Source organism: Copadichromis virginalis, linkage group LG15 (assembly GCF_057382275.1).
Source record: "Copadichromis virginalis isolate Kocher_CV1m ecotype Utaka linkage group LG15, C_Virginalis_male_GT1.1, whole genome shotgun sequence".
Taxonomy (NCBI): Eukaryota; Metazoa; Chordata; class Actinopteri; order Cichliformes; family Cichlidae; genus Copadichromis; species Copadichromis virginalis.
In genome coordinates this window covers 12,769,465-12,788,934 of record NC_140632.1, presented here as the reverse complement: position 1 = coordinate 12,788,934, position 19,470 = coordinate 12,769,465, and the positions used below count along the sequence as shown (strand labels likewise).

Here is a 19,470-nt window from a genome sequence, read left to right as displayed (position 1 = left end):
GTGATACAAAAGTAAAGGAAAAAAAAAAAAAGCTTCTGGATCTTGCATTCATTAAGCATAGTGACCTGGCCCAAATACATGTTGTACTAATTCAAGCTTAATCTGTCACAAGTCATAGACTGCATCATTTGTGTCTTTAGCATGGCTCACTCTAGTGCAAGTCCAAACTCAGGGCTGTCTTTGAATAGCTATAGTCCTTATACATCTTGCACAGTATTTATTAAACAGGTACAATAAAGTTAGGATGACTGCACTGGTCCTGACTGACTGTCCAGAGCGGGTAGCGAGACAGGCAAACGGCCCGAAGCGACAACAAATGCACTCACACGTGGAGACGTTTCACCTATTTTATTGGAAAATATTCAAAATAAACAAAAATGGCACAGCAGTATACAAATCTCAAAATGCATATAGCCAGTAGAAATACTGCAGTTCCCTCTGTGTAAATCTCTTGCTAGAAAATCATTTGTGATAATTGGGCAGGTGCTGGTCAATATACACACACGCACACATATGCACGCCTCCTTTTTCGGAGAAGAACACCTAAGTGTGATTTGAAAGTCAACGCCCGTCGTTGCATGTGTGTTTTTTGTGTTTAGTTGGTAGGTCGGTGGTGAGCAACATGCCGTACTGGACGAGAAACGCTGTGGGTCATTACGAGAGCTTTGCATATACAGAACACTCATTCAATGTTACTATATAAATGAATATATTTAAGACATAGCTAAATGATAAATACATCAATATATCCATGTTAGTGGCATTTCCAGACAAAGAAATTGCTATAAATTACTTTCAACCACAGTTACGTGTCGAACATTCTTGACTCTGATTAGAAGGTGAAAACAAACACCGATCAGGATAACTAAACTAAAAGAGGCAGTGAATTATATAATTTTTCTGGGGGGGGGGGGGGATGGGCGATATTGTCAATAAAATGTTTGTTTGAGAGAAACCTGGAGCAGTGAAAAGAGCTTTGGGTTGTTGGGCCAAGCGAGGCTGAGCAGGGCTGAGAGAGAGACCAGGCCAAGCAGAGCCATCCATTTATTTATTTATTTTTCTTTCCCTCAGGCTTGCCTGATTTTGGATGGGGTGTAGTTCTTGTCAACAGACTCATCCTGTAGAAACATGTGCAGGCATCGCTCATTCTGAGCTAGAGGGTGACCGGCCACTCTGGAAAACAAAAGCAAAAGTGGACATTCAAACATGAAGCTTTGATGAGTTTAAACAGGGATGAGCACAAACAGGAAACAAGATTTTGCATGAATTACTGAAATGGACGTGAGAAGTGTGGGGATTTTTTTTTTTTTTTTTTTTTTTTTATAAATTGTGCTAGAAGGACAATTATTTAGCATTCAACATTTTTATGCAAGTATTTCTAAAGGATGATATCTTTTGTGTGCATGCTTTAAAAAAAAAAAAAAAAAAAAAAGGACAAAAAAAAAAAAAAAAAAAAAAAAGTGACTCGCCCACTTTTAATGGGTTATTTACAGCCTGCACAATAAACTGGTCATGTCAGGTGTTTTGCTGTATTTCAATCCTATCAGACTCCAGTAACATGTAAATGCATAAGGATTGATACAATGCTTTTAAAAGAATTTTACTGAGTATAACTGCGTTTTAAAGTATATATTTACACATATATGCCACATCCTTCAAAAGTGCCACTGTGGCATATGGGGGGAAAACATTTAAGTATAACTTTTGTTAAATTTAGTTAATAAGCAAGCTGAGTAGGTAAGTAAAATTTACTTTCACAAAGAAGCAGTCGTACAACAAAACAGAGTAAAATATGTAAGAATAGGTAAGTGCAGTAACAGCAATACAAAATCTGATCAAGATACAAAACAAACATGTAGTTTAAAAACAAAAATCCAAACAATAAAAAAAAAAAAAACGGTCAAACTACAAAAAGTTTTACAAGCTAACACTGCTTAATAACACATCTAGGTACTCGCCTGTCATTAAAAGCTGCTTCTCATTCACTGTTCAGTGTCTTAACCACCGACGACACAGAATGAACTTCAAACACTACAATAAGTGCACAACTTCAATTAGGCATTCCTGAAGTTACATGGGCACCATTTATAAACAGTTATAACACTCTTATTTTTGTGTGTGTGAAAGGCAAAGAATTTCCCACCTTTGTTTGAACCCTTTTAACTTGTCATCTCCCTACGGTCTCTAAAATATACTATACTATATTATATTATATGAGTGCATTCAAAGTCAAACCTGTTTAAATTTAGTGCGCAGTTTCGATTTGGGATAGATTTCAGTCAACAATGTCACTGATTCACTAACAAATAATTTAAACTACTCTGAAAAATAATTACACTAAAGTAATTTATACTAATGGAGAATAAAGAGCTGATCTGAACTGATCTAGTTAACATATCGGTAGTTTAATGGTTAAAAGTTACTGTTATATATCATTGATATTATTATAAACTATATTGCCACATATAGTAATGTACAGCACAGTACATTTCCCTAATCGGCCAAAAATGTGAAAAAGAGTAACTCTTATTTGAATTTGCCATTTAACCGTAAATTTACGACAACTTTATCTCACATTTACAAACACATTGACAGTCACAAAAACTGTTCACTTGGGAGTAGTAATCCGTTTTCCCCCTTTTGACTCAGAAATGAGCAAAGATATAGAATTAAGTCACACCAAGGCAAACAGGAAAACTAGCAGACTGCCTGTCTCCTTCCACTATTTCACAAAGTTACTCTGATCCTAGTTTGAGGGATTGATAAGAGGCTCTGGAGTATTTGGTGTTCTCAAACGTCTTTAAATCCCAGTAGGACTTAAATGAATCAATATTTTATGACCCCCCTCCCAGTCAGAGTGGTAGTTCTTGTGGAAAATATTGGATGTTTGGGGCTCTGTTAAAGCCACTCTGACATCGAGTTTCCCTCAATGTCCCTTCAGATGACGCAAAGCGGCTTAACGAGAATGAGCCAGTGCACCTGAGACCCTTAAACGGCTCTTTTTGTAAACGACAAACTGCTCAGAACACATCAAAATGATAAGACTACACGCACTGTATGCATGCATCTTAACCTCTGATAGGAAATATTTCATACAAATTAAGCAGCAAAGGGACTGAGCCAGAGGTCAAATACCAGGGCAGTCACCGGAAACATCAGGCTAGCTACCAACAAATACTGTTTAATAGGTTTGGAAATGTTGATCTGGACGTAAGGCGCAGCAGGAGCATGTTTACAATCTTTAAGCCATTTCCTCTTACCTGAAGCCAGCATTATGTAGGACTAGCCTATCATAAAAAAAAAAAAAAAAAGATTGTTCGCTCTTCTCCTCCTCCTCACTCATTTTGCAGGGATAATCATGTTTAGCATTCCAAAAGATTTCCTCTTCACAATGCTCTCAATCACAGATTTAACAATGCTGCCAGCCACATCAGCCGGTGTTAAGTCTGAACAATAATATGATTAACAGCAGTGTTTCATTCACAGAAAGCACGGGAGGGAGAAATCTTAATTACCAACACATTCTTGTCTCCTTTAAAAATAAATAAATAAATAAATAAATGAAGAAGAAAAAAAACATTTATGGATTTTAATTTTCCTCAACTGTCTTTGCACACTTAATATTCCAACAGGAAACATTGAAGCATTTGCACATGAAACAAAGATAATGGCCAAGTCTGCAATCAAAGCAAATAATTACAATCAGACTGTAACTTTTATTGTTCCGCAGCTGAAAACGAGGACATGCTGGATCAAAAATAAGCAGAGGTGCACACACCATCCCGTGGAACCACGCGCTGTAATTTGAGCTGCAATTAACATAAATTACACATCAACAACAAAACAAATGTGGGAAAAATTATGTTGTGGGGGTGCGCACTTGAGTCCTCTTTGGTTGTTCTTGTCCTTTGCGAGGTAATTATAAAGGAGATTTAAGGAGGATAGTGAGGAAAAAGACCTGCCCGTCTCCGAGGGTTCAGTTTGTTAACAATATGAAGAGAAGTGAAAAAGTTGAATCTAGTTATTGCACAACGTGCTTCATTGTTCGTCAGAGTTAAATAAAAAAAATAAATAATTAAACTAGCAACGGCAGAAGCGGAAAACGACTGCAGCTGCAAAGAAGAAATTGTTAAGAAGAAATTGTTTTAACCTCATGGACGCATTGTGGGAGAATGGATAAAGACTGAGACGTGGACAGGCTTACTTGTTGAGAAACTGCTCCAGACCCTGTCTCCGCTCCTCGATGAAAGAGTCATCAAATATGCCATCATCTCCTCGGAAAGGAAGCTGCCGGAAAAGAGCTTTCCCCGGGAGAGGTGGTACAACCACCTGAGAGAACAGATTTCCCATTAGAAAGAAAAAAAGAAAAAGAAAGAAAGAGCAAAATTAAAAGTTTTTAATTGTTACAATAAATTATGAGAAATTTGAACAACTCAAACTATTTAAATATGGGTTTTGTCAATGCTTTTTGTGTGTCATTTCTGAAACTGTTTATGGGCTGAACCTAGACAGGGAAGAAAATGTTCTTTAACAACCCAAAGATGCACAAAACTCCCTTCTCTTTCATAGCAAAACACTGCAGATGTGGTCAATGTTATATGCTGATTTGATAAGCTAAGTACTCGAGCAGCCTTTGTGTGGAGTTCACTTCAATGGCTCACCTTGCTCTCCCTCTCCAGCTCCGCTCTGAGCCACTCAAAGTCGCTGTACCGCCTCCGTACAGAAGACTCCTTCAGCTTGAAGATGGGTAGGTTGGTCTATGGACAAACACAAGCCGCAGACTGTTACAGGTGTCACTTTTAAGAGCTGTTGTGATTTACAAAGAAATTGCCCTTAAACTCTGGCTGCAGTTATTCAAATGAAATCACAGTTTTTCAAGAAGTAGTTTGATATACACTAAGAAAATTTCAGGTAAGTCAGAGTGGTTCAAAGTAAAGCTCAGAAAGCTGAGTTCAAGAAATATCGATTGAATCGTTTAGCAAGTGATAGGAAAATCCAGTTTGTGTGGATGATTTCTCCCCCCACATATCTCTTTTTGCATTTTACTGCCATGCTTCGAGTCCACTTGCCCTCTGGGGAGGGACAGATCACTGCAAAATCCATTAAAAGCTGTCCCAAGTAATCACTTTTATCCTGATGAATAAAAGTGATTATGAACCTGTCCGTAGGACATGAGTCGGCACTAAGTGCAAGGACAACAACAAAGAAAATCCTAATCTGTAACCAGATACCAGATTTCAAAGTAATCAAGCACTAATGGGAGATTCTGGACATCGCCATCAAGCCAATGAGTGAGAGAATAGTTATAATTAATATAATTTTGGAGACTCAATCCCACCGTGGAGGTGGCTTACTAAGACACTTTGCTGTTCCTACAGGTTGATGGTGAGGATAATGAAAATGATGCCCGTTTTATTTAAATAAAGTTATGGATTTATCACCACAATGTGATAAAGTAAATCTTTATTTTAAAGCTCAAAAGAATGGAAAATAAAAAGAAAACTGATCAGCAACTATGGGATTGATTTTTACTTCTGACTGTTGCTCAAACTAAGCAAGCAAATGTTAAACAGACTCATTCTTATATAGTGCTTTTTGACTGAGCACTCAAAGCTGAGTACTACTGTCTGACATTTCATATCCATCCATTTTCTTGCTCTCTCGTCCACTTCAGTGCCGTGGGAATTGCATCCAAGCTGACACCAGGTGAAGAGGATACACCCTGGACAAGTCACCAGTCTATCGCAGATTTACTCACTCACTGTATCGATGGGTTTTCATGCAAACAGAGTCATCACCACAGCTCCATACCATTTATACCAGCGTTGAAGCTGCAAGAACTCATTGAAGTGGTCTCCTAAACAATAGGTTTCCCTGCTTAGACAAAGCCTCCAGATCCAGAAACAAAGAAATCTGAAGTGTAATTTACTTTCTGAAAAAATAATTCTTATTCAGGTACATTATACATGTACTAAAATTGTTATTTAAACAGTTCTAACCTGTCACTTTAATGTACATAAAGTTATAATAAAAAGCTGGCATTGGATACTCCAAATACCTGATCTATACAGCTCTGTATACCATTATTATCACTTTGACCTTCTGCTCACTCACTACTGACCTTGAGAAGAGAGGTCAGGGGTTAAATGTGACATATTTTAAATCTTCATACAATACTTTTTTATATGTTGATAATATACGGTGTATTTGTAACAACCACACTTTCAAAGTTTTTGTTAATTTTTTACAAATAAAACATTAAGTTGACCACAAAGACCTTGGTGGATGTAAGCCACATTTTATTGATTTGTTAACATGACCTCACTCTACATGCCTACAAATTCATTCAATTCTATATGTGGGATGTTTACACACGCAATTGTAAACGCCACCAAAAACAGGTAAATATTAAATCAACTGAGGAAGAAAAAAAAAACCCAGACGGATTGATTGATAATAAAATAATCACTAGTTGTAGTTCTGTTTTCGTTTGCTATATTAGGCCAATTCTGTTATTTCAAGTGTACTGGGTACTTTTATTTGATACAACCACCAAACTGCAAAGCAGTATCTCTGTACTGTTGGAAGTGTTCCTAGGGCTGTGCAATATGACCAAAATCTCATATCCTGATATAAGAATTCTATCGTCCCGATAACGATATAAATCACAAAAATATAACATTTTCTGTAAATTCTGTGAATCTCGGGCAGCTCGACTTGCCGGAAGTGTTCCCAGCTGTGCGTCATGTAGCTGGAGTCGAGTGTTTTAACTAGAGATGGCACGATACCACTTTTTTATGTCCGATACCGATACCGATATCATAAATTTGGATATCTGCCGATACCGATATGAATCCGATATAGTGTTTTTTAATCAACAAAACTGCTTTTTTAAATATCTTGCTGCATTTTGTATAAGTTCATACTCAAGTTTAAAACAACAACTACACTAAAGCTATTCTGTTATACCTGTATACAAAAAAAATATTTCATAGTTCAGCAATACTGATCAATCTAATAAACTTAGACCTACACCATCCTCCCTATTCTGGTATTTTAAAGAGTACTTAGCGTAAATATTAAGCAACCTAACTAATAGGGTTCCAACTCCCAGCAACAACAAAATTAAATAAATAAAAAATAGGGAACCACCCCTCACGCTCCACCTCATGATGCTTAATCGACGTAATCAACCTTAATTTGATGCAGTGTGAAAAAAAATGCACAGAAATCAATTATTTTTCAAGAAATATTAAATAGATTCAACATCTTTCTTCAACAAAATTGCAGACTGCACAGATGGTACCTTCCCAAAGTAAAAAGTACTATAGCTTACTAGGGTATATATATATTAGACTTAATAGTCACTATGTACAGTAATTGACTTCTATTCATTTTACATCAAATTAAAACTTTGGGTGTCAGATAATTATTTATTAAAAGCTAGACATTTTAAATGAGAATAAGAAAGAAAAGTATGTCTTTGTGCCCCCTTTTCCCAGTTAATGCCCTATTGGCCCCCCTGGCTAAACTTTGCTAGATCCGCCCCTGCACAGTTACCAGCAGTCAGCTACGTAGAAAAAAGATCCTGGTGTAGAAATTAATATTAAATAAATTCTAACAACAGCTTATCAAGCTTAAACGTGCTGCTGTTGTTCAGCCGCTGGTTTGCTCTTTCTGGCGCAAAGTGGACCAAAAACAAACGAGAGACAGACTCGCGACAGAAAAGCCGATCAGCTGATCGTTAAGCAGTTTCATGATTGAAGTAGCAGCAGGAGAGGCAGTCGCTCGTTAAGCTTAAGGCAGGAATGCTTTACAAACATTCAGAGATGGACTTACACACGTGCTTTACTTCTCTCGGGGATAACTTTGTCGGAGATGAAATGCCAGGTTGCTAGCAAAGCTCCACATGCTATCCAGACCACCGACAGGTCCTGCATGCCACAGCTGCTCTATCACGTGATGCATACGTTCTGAGGTGAGTTACGGCGTGTTGCAAGTTTTGTGAGGTGCTTTCGTGATATTTAATGGATCGGATTACATTTTTTATTTTTCTCCGATATCCGATCCAGTAATTTAGGTCAGTATCAGACCGATTCCGATACGTAATATCGGATCGGTCCATCTCTAGTTTTAACAGATGCATTAAACGATACATTTTTAGACATAAGTTGTAACGGCCGCCGTTTTCTTTGTGAGTATTTATTACAAGGCGTGCTGCGGGGAAAAGCCTGTTCTAACGTTTGAGTCTAAGGTTTATTTTTTAGCACCTGGCAGCTCTTTTTTTGATTCTCATCCGTAAATAATCTGCTCTTTCACGTGATTCAGTTTATTTTGAAAAGTCTCAAGTGGATCTTGAGCTTTATTGTGAAAGGTTTATGTGGAACATAAACAAGCGGACACGCGATGGTGTTACCGTTGTTGTTGCTAACCAAAACAGGCGCTTGTCCGTCAGTAGTGTGGTTATATTAAAAATAAGAGAAAGAGAGAACTTTAAGAAATTAATATAGCCACTACAGTGACCATCAAAACGGTGGAAAAAAATATTGCCGTAAACAGTTTATTTTGCGACACCACGAAACAAACGATAGCATAAAATGAAACGATAGATGTTTTTATATCGTCATCCGATATATATCGTTATATCGAACAGCCCTAAGTGTTCCCCAAGAGTTAACAAACTCACCAAGACATTCATTTATTGGAAACATGTTTTAAGAAAATGTGATAACTAAAAACAAAGGTTTGTACTTTCTGTGGCAATCATATGAATATCAGAAAATTATCACTAAAAAGCTTTCAGGGAGAGCTTGAGCTAACTTGAAAGAGCTAGAGAGGAAGGTTTTATTGACTTGGTTTTGGGCATAGCTTTGTCTTATCTACTCTAACTTAGTAAAAAAAAAAAAAAAAAGGAGGGGGGGGGGGGGGGGGAAACAAAAAACTCCTTCAAATCGAACCAAACCGAACAGAAAATTGAAATTGGCCTCAAGGCGAAAAGAAATTCCACATTTTGCTAACCAAGGTCTGTCCCACTCAGAATGCTTTGCCATTTTTTTGTGCGTTCACACAGATGTGTGCATAATTCCAAGTTGCTGTTGACAAGCACTTGAGAGTGAATTTCATTTTAAAAAAAGAGGAGATGTTTCGACATTGACAGAGAACATTGAAGCAAACAGCACATTACGGCACAATGCCAAAGCTCTTCACTATTCCTGACAGCACATGGCCATCCCATGACAATGTACAAACAAGGAGGGAGTGAGTGAGCATTTCATTGGCAGGCTACATTCACAGAAGGTCAGAATTCATGGAAGAAGGAATCACAAGAGCAAAGCAATTGAGCAAGTAGGTGCAGCATGAATACAGCGCGAGCAGCAGACTGATCGATAAGCAGACGACTGTGACTGTGTGCGGTAAAGGGGATGGAGAGTTAACTAGAAGGCTGAGTAAATGGCTGAACAAAAGAGAAAGGAGGTGGGTGTACGTGGTCATAAAGAAGGAGCAGAGATACTAGAGAGGTTGGAAGCTTTGCCTGCTCTATGCAAGACTAATTGAAGAGGAGGAAGACCAGGAGTGGTCATTTCTCTCTCTCATGGTCTCCCCTTTTCAGTCTTTTTCCTTTTTATTTCCCTTGATCTGCAAAACTAAGTCACATTTTCTGCCCTTGAGACTCCTCTTGTGGTGTTTGAATGGGAAAAATATGGGCATTTGTTTTCTTCAGTCTTTGCTCTGTCCTATCCTCAACCTTCAAAATTATGGATCCCACCCGAGTTTAGTGGGCAAGAACAAACTCATCTGTCACATCCTTAGCAATGATGAAGAGAGTCGCCCATCAACCACGACTGGTTTGATGTTTAACTGTAAAATAAATGCTACCTGGGCAATTTACTCAATCGCACAGAATGTTTTCTTGAGCTGATGATTGGGTTAAAATCTGGACTCGTATAGACACACTGATCTTTCACATGACCCCTTCATCAATATACCCCACCGTCTTCCAAATGTGGATTTGAATACTATTACAGGTGATCTCACTTAAAAAGTCAGTGCTTTTGGTCCATTGAGTTTTCCTGATTTATTTATGAGTTCAGCTGAACACAATTTTCTTTTGCTTTCTTACCAACCATTTCAGTATTACAGTAAAGTTGGCCATCTATTGATCGTTTATCTTATAGGATATTCTCAGCTGACCGTTTCCTTTTCAATCTCACAGGACTTCATAACTGTCAAATGGATCACCTCAAAACTGCAACTGATACACACTAGAGGGCACAAATCACCTGTGTACAACTAAAAGGTTTGTATACATTAACTTGTCAGCATAATAACGCATAATATAAGATCCAGCGATGGACCTCTCTATGTCAGAAATCTGCAAAGAATTATTAACGTTTCACAGACAGGATGCAACAACACTAATAAACTGCAGTAAATAAGAAAGCCCTGTATGCCAACATATAATAAAAGCTTCTGAGGTGGCTGTGGAAGAGCAGGTAGAGTAGGTTGTCTACCAAGTGAAAGGTTGGTGGATCAATCTCCAGCTACTCCAGTCCATCTGTAGAAGTATCTTCAGTCAAGATACTAAACCCTGATACTGATAATTGCCAATGTTTTTTGCATCCATCAGAGTTTGAGTGCATATAAACGTTAGATAAAAGTGCTTAGGCATAGATAAAAGCACTGCATGAATGTATGGGATTGAGTGAATGAGAGTTGTAGTAGAAAGCTCTTTGAGTGCTCAAACTGAGGAGAAAGGTGCTATACAAGTACCTGTCCATTTACATTTAGCTTAACCATTTTCTAGCGGTTTGCTCTGCCTTTTTTCTAACAAGTTTTCATGACTCTGCAGACATTTTTGTGTTTTAATCTAACTGGAATTTCTAACTGAAATTGCAGGAATAACTGATCCCTCAACACTGACACAAGTATGCCCAAGTAGTGAACGTAAGAGTTTACTGAATGGAGTTGAGGCATTGGTATTTAATGATGTAACTGCTGAAAGATTTATTTTTCAATGTTTAATTTACATGGCAGATGAGACAGGCAGAAATATGTGAACTGATAGGCAACAAAACACATATATGAAAATAGCAGATACTGTTTGTGTCACAGAGACTTATAGTACTTTAAAGGTCACTCCTCAGTTATTTCAGGTCAACTATACAAGGCTTACATGGACATTAAGTAAAGATTGAAAAAAAAAAAACCAACACAACTGCAGGTCAAACTCCTTAGTCCATTCTGCACCACATGCAAGCTATTTACATTGTGAATGCACTAACCCTGAAACTGCCAAGCATTCAATTCCTTGAAAAACAGCAGTTAGGACACTGGATCAGTTTCCCAGGCATGGATTAAGCATAGCCCTAGATTAAAAAGATGTTGTTGTTGTTTTTGTGAAACTGATTTATTGTAATAGCTATGCTATGGCGTTTAGTAATGTCTTGGCCAAAATGTGCAAGGAATTCCATAAAAAGACCTTATCTATATGGGAGAATTCGTTGATCTAAAACCTGTATATACCTTTTATCATTGATGCTGGCCTTTCAGATGTTCAAGCTGCCAATTCCACTAACACACCCCCATACCACATGCATACAGGCTTTTGAACTGAGTGCTGATAATAAGTCAGATGGTCACACTCCTCTTTAGTTGAGAGGATGCAGCGTTCATGTTTTCCAAAAAGAGTTTGAATCAATGATGAATTCAATGTGTCTGACCACAGAACAGTTTTCAACTTTGTCTTATTCACAAATCACAAAGGATCGCAATATTTTTTTGGGAATTGGGGTTATAAACAAGCTGATTTGAAAACAAAGTTTAGTCCCCCTTTTCCCCCCTTAGGACGAATACGCCAAATCACATCAATAAATATTAACTGATGTAATATTCAGAGCCTGGACTATACATAAAAAAGGAAATTCGTAAGATTATTTTAAATAAATAAGGCCACATTTATTACATTTAAAACATAAAACCAAGTGAAATAACCTGGTTCAGGTGACACTGTATTAACTGTAGGAGTATTTCCTTACACTGGGCACAATATCTGCCACTCCCTCTTTCAACTGTTTTTTTTGTGTGTGACTAAACAGCCCACCAAAAAACTTCCTTTTTCAATTATTTCAAGTTCATTCCAGGTGAAGCTGTCAATGAACCCCTCACTCCTCCTCGTTCTCAGGTCACAGGAGAAGTGGATTATCTTAGCTTTATCGCCCCAGTGCTCTAGCATTAACTCCGCTCTCCTCTCACCGTGGTTCGTCCCTGCTGCGTCATGTTACCTCACAGCATGGAGCGCCACAAAGTTAATCCCCACCACAACAGATCACAGTTACAGGTAATCTGCCACCGCCGTGACTCTAATCCCATCACGTGAACACAGAAAACACTTATCCATGTGCGAGCACACATTGACAGAGGAGGTATGCAGGCACAGGTGTTAGGCACAGGATTTGACCAGTCACACATTTAACAATGTAAATATAATAGTCCAAAGCATTCGAGCCTGCTTGTATGCACACTAGAACCCGGACCACTTATCTCAAGACAATGAAGCAAGCAGTGAGAGTGTAAGGAAAGAAAGTCACCTGGCCTTTCAGTTCCCTCACCCACCATAACCCTGTGATTAAGAGATTGGCCTTTCAGGACAAGGGGAGGAACGAAAACGACAGAACTGAAAAATGAGAGGTCTCACTCATGCTTTCTCTCTCTAACACGAACACATAGAAAGAGGCGGTGCGTGAGAGCTCTACAAGTCAAAGATCAGGTTTCCCCGGCCTCTGTTCTTTTCACGGCTGGTTAGAGGTTAGGACCAGGGTGTATCAACTTACTAACCCCTCACAGTGATCAGAACAGGGGACCAGCCCACACCCAGTCAGGTCTTAGGATTTTATTAACTGATTTTTTGTTTTTTGTTTTTTTTTTTAAAAGGGACACAAAAAAAAAAAGAAGAAAAAAAAAAGATGCTTTCCTCACTTTGTAAAAGACAGATACAAGAGGAAAGCCAGACAAAACAGCAAGCAAAAGGCACAAATAGGACATTTGCAAAGGTAGAAAAATACAGAAATGAGAAATTAATGGCCACATTAAAAGCAAAGGTGGAAAAATAGATTTTTAGACATCATTAAAATAGGAGCATAAAGCTACATGTACCTCCTTCAAAGTGGATCTGCTTGCTTCACTTTCAATTATGAGTGTTCAAGGTGCAATCTACGCTCCATAGGAAGAGCATGTGATTCATAATGTGTGGGACACAATACCTTAGGCTCATTGAAAATGGGTTGAAAAGAGGCAGAACCCTTAAAAACAGCGAGACACAGAGAGAGGGAGAGAGGGGACAAAGATCACTCATCTCCTGAGAGAATAGTTCAAGGCCACCATGCATTAGCTTTTAGCAGGATGGATTAAGTCAAGTTTGAGAGTGCACATCCTAAACCTCCCCCATGCCCCCTTCTCACCCCTCCCATATAGTCCCCTTTCAGAATAATAGCATTAAAAATGGCAACATAATACCATCTCATTGCATCATATTCCAAAATGGGAAAAAAAGACCCCGAACAAAAGAGTTGGGGCTATGGGTCTCTTGCTCTTGCCTCTCCATGTACTCTCTCACTCGTTCCCTCGCTTGCCGGCCTCTGCGGCCTGACAGCCTACCCTCTCTCCGACTCGCCTAGCTGGCAAAAAGCTGCTTTGTTGCCATAGTATCAACTCCCACTTTTGATACTGTCATTTCAAGTAGGATATGGTAGCCTTGATACAATATGTTCCCCATTTCCATTAAAATAGTTGTCGAAGAGGATGCTGTAGACTTTGGATTACACTTGACTGTGCCTGACAAGCCTCCCCTCCTCCCCCCACAATCCACACACACCCACACACACCATCTCTCCCCATTTTATTAATGACCAAAGGCCCCCGCCCTCACCCTGGTGCCCAAATGGAAAAGAGAAAGAAAGAGAGAGGGAGAAGCTATGGGAGAAGAGAAGAGGAGGGGTAGAAGACTGAGTGAGAGTGGGAGACACCGCTATAAGAGCCCTTTTATGTACTCCTATCCATAAACAAAGTGAGATCCCAAAGTTCGCTCCCCTGAATGTGCTCTCTGGATGAGATGGGAACCAACTAAAATTTTGATAATATCCATCACCCATTCCTCCTACTCCACACACATACACCCCCATCCCAGCTCCAACCCCCTGTTTGCTGAGGGTCCAAACAAATACACTATGCTGTATTGAGGGGAGGGGGGTCCGCCAAACCAGACACTACACAGAAAAAAGTAAAAGACCATTAAGGTGATATGATAGGACTCATGAAAAACAACTCTCTCCATTAGGAACATGAAACATGTGCAGAAGCATAAAAAAAGCAACCATAAGCCACTTCAAAAACTACCCTTAAAACGAAGGGATTTGGATTGGAACAGATATCCATTGTTTCAGCATGACCCCCGACATTACGAGTCTGCTCATGCAAAATGAGATATCCGCCTCCTTTCGGTGTGAACTTAGCTTCCACTTCGTTAAAAAACTGATGCATAGAGTGAGAGATTGATCCCATTAATTTCAAACGCCAAACGCAGGCCCGTCTGCCAACAAGTGACTATGCCTCACAGCAAACAATGTTTAAACAATTTGTCTCGCCACTAACTTTGTGAGCATCCCAACACCGCCGGTGAGTCACAGGCAAACTGAATGACTCTTATTTCAACAGTCTCGGAGCAAACTTCATGATTTCAGTTATCATGGGGAACAACGGTAACACGGTATGAACCAGGAAAGTGACTGCACACAGCTGGGAGTAAAATGGGAAAGTAAGCAACAGGATGAAATCTGGTGAGGGGGTGGCTTTCTGCCCTCCCATGGGTGGGGGGGTGAGTTGGAGGGTGAGGATGGGGAGTAAATGCTCCAGCTCCCCCTCACCACACACACACCCACCCAGCCACCCTGGCCTGGTTCAATTCTTCTCTTTTCTCAATGAGGGGATTAGGCAGACTCTCTCACTGCGGCCACAAGAGCTCTCTCGATTTCGGGGTGGATAGCGGGACAGCAGTGAGAACAGGGGAAAAGGTTAGGAACGGAAACAGTACAGAGTAATGAGATGATATATTTCAAGTATTCTGAAATATTAAAAGAAAGGTAGATGAAGAGGGGGAAAGAGGGGAAAAAAAGCAATGAAGGGGCAAAGCAAACACTACGCATTCCAGACCTAGGCCTTGTGGCAAACACTCTTTAATGGCTGGAGATGGAGTAAAACGCTTCCAAAGAAAGCTAAAGAAAGGAGAAGGAGAGAAGCAAAGCTAAGTTGACACCACGTTTGTTGAGAAGTGAGGGATGCACCGCTTCTTCTGTGGTCTTATGCAAAGCAGGGTCACACAGGGCTATGAGGTGCACAATAATGCTGATTACACGCATATGCTAATTATTACACGCTAATCAAGTACAGTAGCCTTATATTCAACGCTAATGCCTGGAGACAGCTTCTCTCCTCTCAACTCGTTTCTTAAAGGTAAAGGAAAACGACTAAATACTTGAGGGCTGGTAACCAATCTAAATACTCCGGGCCAGTAACTATAGGGGTGTCAGTCAACCAAGATGACAATTTAGAGATGAGGAGATGGAGCAATCAGATGAGCCTATAGTGACTGTCTGACAGTCTGTGTATTTAAAATCGAACACAAAAGGTCCAATAATAGTTACATTTATACAAAATTGCCTGGCTTATGTGGCAAAACTGACAAGCCTTTAAAAGGAGTTCTTAAAGCTTGAAAATACTGTAAAAAATACAAAGTTTACCTCGTGGCTAACCCAGCTAAAATGTGTCTTTTTTTCGTTTCTCGTGAATCTAACTGCCTGCTTGTTGTGTCTGCATGTCAAATAAGACTTATATTTTAACATTCTCACAAAATTCCTGATGTAGGCATGACATTTAATATCTGACAAAAGCAGCAGCAGCTGAATCAAACGGTCCAAGGTTGTCCAAGTTGTTCACCATGGAGCTTTCACTGAGATTATCAGCACAGGCAGACTGCTAAGTTGTCACTGAAATAAAAAACGTTCAAACTTTTCATTGTTCTAAAAAACTCTTAAAATCTATAGTTTTATGACAACCACGTCAACTCCCGTTTCCATGTATGATATGATTTAAAACTCCAATAATAGAGCAAGCAACCTTTAGTTTATATTTACATTTTTATTTTGTAAGACATTTATCCTATCAACACTGTGGGTACTGTGCCATAAACAGGATCAAAGAAAAGCATTTGCAGATTTAAGCAGGTTTGATGTTTCAAAGGTGGATTGCCAGATACATTTAGGTCCATAAGTATTTGGAAAATGACACAACTCTTGTCTCAGGACACAACCACAGTGGACTATAAATCAAACTATCGAGACACGATAGAAATGCAGACTTTCAGGGGATTTACAGACATTTTATACATATAAATTTCTAGAGGCTCTAAGGTAATTATAGAAGCTAACCATTTTAAGGAGTGCTTTTAATATGCTGTTTCATCCTGTGACTTGCTTTGACACATTTGCTCCAAAAGGTGTCCAACTGATCTCTCTAACCTTAGCTCTGTCTTCAGCAAGTGAAAAGCATGCTCTATTTACTTTAGATCTGGAGACCGACTTGAAGGAAAAAAAAGAACTTCACAATATTTCTTTGAGTTGAGAAACACTTGAGCTGCTTTTGCAGTGTGATTTGGGACACTACTCATTTGCACTATGAAGTACTGTTCAATCCATTTTGCAGGATCTTTTGAGTGAATCTCAGCAGAAAGTATAGCCCTGTAGTCTTCACAATTCATTCTGCTACTTTTCAACAGTCACATAATAAATAAACACTAATTCCACTGACAGTCATACATGAAAGTGCCATAAAAAAATGTCTCCACCATGTTTGACAGGTAATATGGCATGCTTTAGATCATGAGCCACTTCTCTCCCTCTCCATTATTTTCTCTTCAAGTATGATTGAAGTATGCACACCAGTCATTCTGGTACAAGTTCATCTTGTTTGCGTGTTTCAAATATTATTTCAAAACTATGCAGACTCTTCTAGATGGTTTCTGACAGTCTAATCAGGGCTGCTTGTACTTGAGTGCAACCAGTGATTTGCACCTTGTTGTAAACCCTTTGTTATTTACATTTATGAAGGTATCTCTTGACTGTAGACCGCCTCGTGGCTTGGTTAGATGTTGTGAAGCTGCTTTCCTTAACCATGGAAACCCCCTATTTTAGTTGTATTCTGTAGTCTTTCAGACCTTTTGGTGTTGCTGATTTGGCCAGTCTGATCATTTCCATCTCTCTGTTAGGTTTATTTTAGGTTTTCAACCTATTGCCCTCCTTTACTTGCGTCAGCATCTTTGTTTTTCATCTGCTTAATTTGCAATAAAACAACAAGGGAACAGATCTCATCTGACAAAGAAAATGTCAGTCAGTTATTAATTATTTTTGAGCATCTAAAAATGGGAAAATGTATAAAAATTGGTTCAAGGCTTCTTGAATTAAAGCTGTCACCAAGTCATGAGGATGCAGGTGCATCATTGCAGTTCTATCACATCTGGAGAGTTTAATTAAAATCCACAGCAGTTGTGGACAGAGGCAAAAAAAAAAAAAAAGTGTGATTTTCCAAATATGTCTGTGAAGGTTCTCAGTCATCCAGGTCATCGTAGTCAAAGGAGCTTGCAAAGAAAAGCATCTGGACTTCTTTAAGTTACTTGAAGACGTTTCAGTTCTGAACTGAAGAAGCTTCTCGGATGAGAGGTGAAACGTCTTCAAGTAACTTAAAGAAGTCTAGACGCTTTTCTTTGCAAGATTTTCCAAATACTTAACTGAACTAACTATTTTGCCAAATATCGCAATTACAGTGATTTATTTCTATAATTACAAGTTCCCAGGAAAAAAAAATACACTTAATCTTTGAGAACAGATCTTAAAAAGATACATTTGTTCTTTTGTTGTTGTTACATTGCAACAGTTTTAAGACACAAAAAGCCTAACAAAGGTTAGTGTTGGAGTTAATGTTGACTATGATTTGTTATTTTAATAGTTTGATTTTGGTTACTAGTGATCTGTATCAACACTGAAAGAAATGTATCAGCTGACCTCAGCTATTCAAGGCTAATTTTTACTCTGACCACAAAGTTACAGTAACAGAAAGATACACAGGATGTGTTTTGCAATTGCTGACTCTCTAACAGTTCTCATCCTGACCTATTGCTCAACAACACTGTTGCATTTCTACGCAGCATTAGCTGCCATCCCAGAATTTCACATTTAAAAAAAAAAAAGTACACTGACAGCCAAATAGATAGTAAAGTGACAAAAATAATTCTTTATACGAAAAAAAACAAAACACCTTTTGTTCTCCTCTACAAGTTGGAGGAAGGAAGTGTGTTGTAAGGGGGTGGGTGAAACTGGACAGGATCAGGCAGCATCCTACATCCTGTCTTTATAGCTCCAGAGAAGCTGACTCAAAAGTATGCTTTCCTTTAGGCTTCTGGTGATTTGTCACGTCAGAAAAGCTACAAAGTAAAATACTATACCAACCAAAATGTTCGCATTATGTCCCAGTGCACCATTTAGTCATACAGGCCAGTCCTCACCTCAGGATTGTCATTAAGTGTGACCAATACTGTTATCTGTGGTTTGCACTCGGACAATGGGGTGTGGCTGGAGATCAAATGTTCAGAAAGACGTTAAGTCTTTGAGAAGGTTATGTGTTTCGCTTAAACCGAGGTTATATAACTGCAGTTTATTTGTAGACATGTTTCAGCTGCGCTGTGGAAAAACACTTGAGGCTAATGTAAACACACACACGCGCGCGCACACCCCTTCTTTCCCGGAGCGATGTCGCCGTCAAAAGACACAGACACCGTTTCCGTTAACCACGTTATCAAACACTTTTAATTAACATGCAGTCAAACAGCTTTATGTACACCAACAACGTTGAGCAGACAGTGTAACGTCAGGTAACCGTGCAGTCAGATAAAGGCTGCTAGCTTCCTAGCAAGCGTCGACTAATTCCTTTAGCAACGGACAATTTGATACTTCTTAATAGCCCACACTTTTAAATATCGACCCTTTGAATGTCTTAGTGGGGGCAAAAATCGCGATGTCATAAAAATTACAACTTTCTGTGACTGCAGAAAAGATATGTTTGCGTGCTTAGGTGTGTAGCTTAAAAGCTAGCGCCATTTGCACTTGTTACGGTAGGCTCACCTTCAGTCTGACTTCGTACGTGGTGTATCTGCCTCTGCCCACCCCGACCGTCTCAGGGTTGCTTACATCAATCTCTAGAAAGTTACTCGGAGGTCCATAGGCGTCATTTAAGTTCTGAGGCTTGGTGTAAAGCCTTCTTGTATCAGCTATGGTTTCAGCCATGTCTCCCTTTCCTTCTAGCAGCCTGGGGATTGCGTGAAGTTAGTCAGATTAAGAATATGCACGTCACCTTGATGGCCTTCAAAAT

General features: G+C 39.1%; 1 protein-coding gene across 1 annotated transcript; it reads right to left on the bottom strand.

Moving 5' to 3' along the window:
• Window positions 1-333: 333 nt before the first annotated feature.
• snx3 (sorting nexin 3) lies at window positions 334-19,456 on the bottom strand. The gene is made up of 4 exons (XM_085431979.1): window positions 19,224-19,456; window positions 4,662-4,757; window positions 4,205-4,329; window positions 334-1,173 (listed from the first exon to the last, which is right to left on the bottom strand). Exons 1-4 carry the CDS (start codon window positions 19,383-19,385, stop codon window positions 1,068-1,070), a joined length of 489 nt encoding a protein of 162 aa, XP_085288105.1. The 5' UTR covers window positions 19,386-19,456; the 3' UTR covers window positions 334-1,067.
• Between the last annotated feature and the right edge of the window lie 14 nt (window positions 19,457-19,470).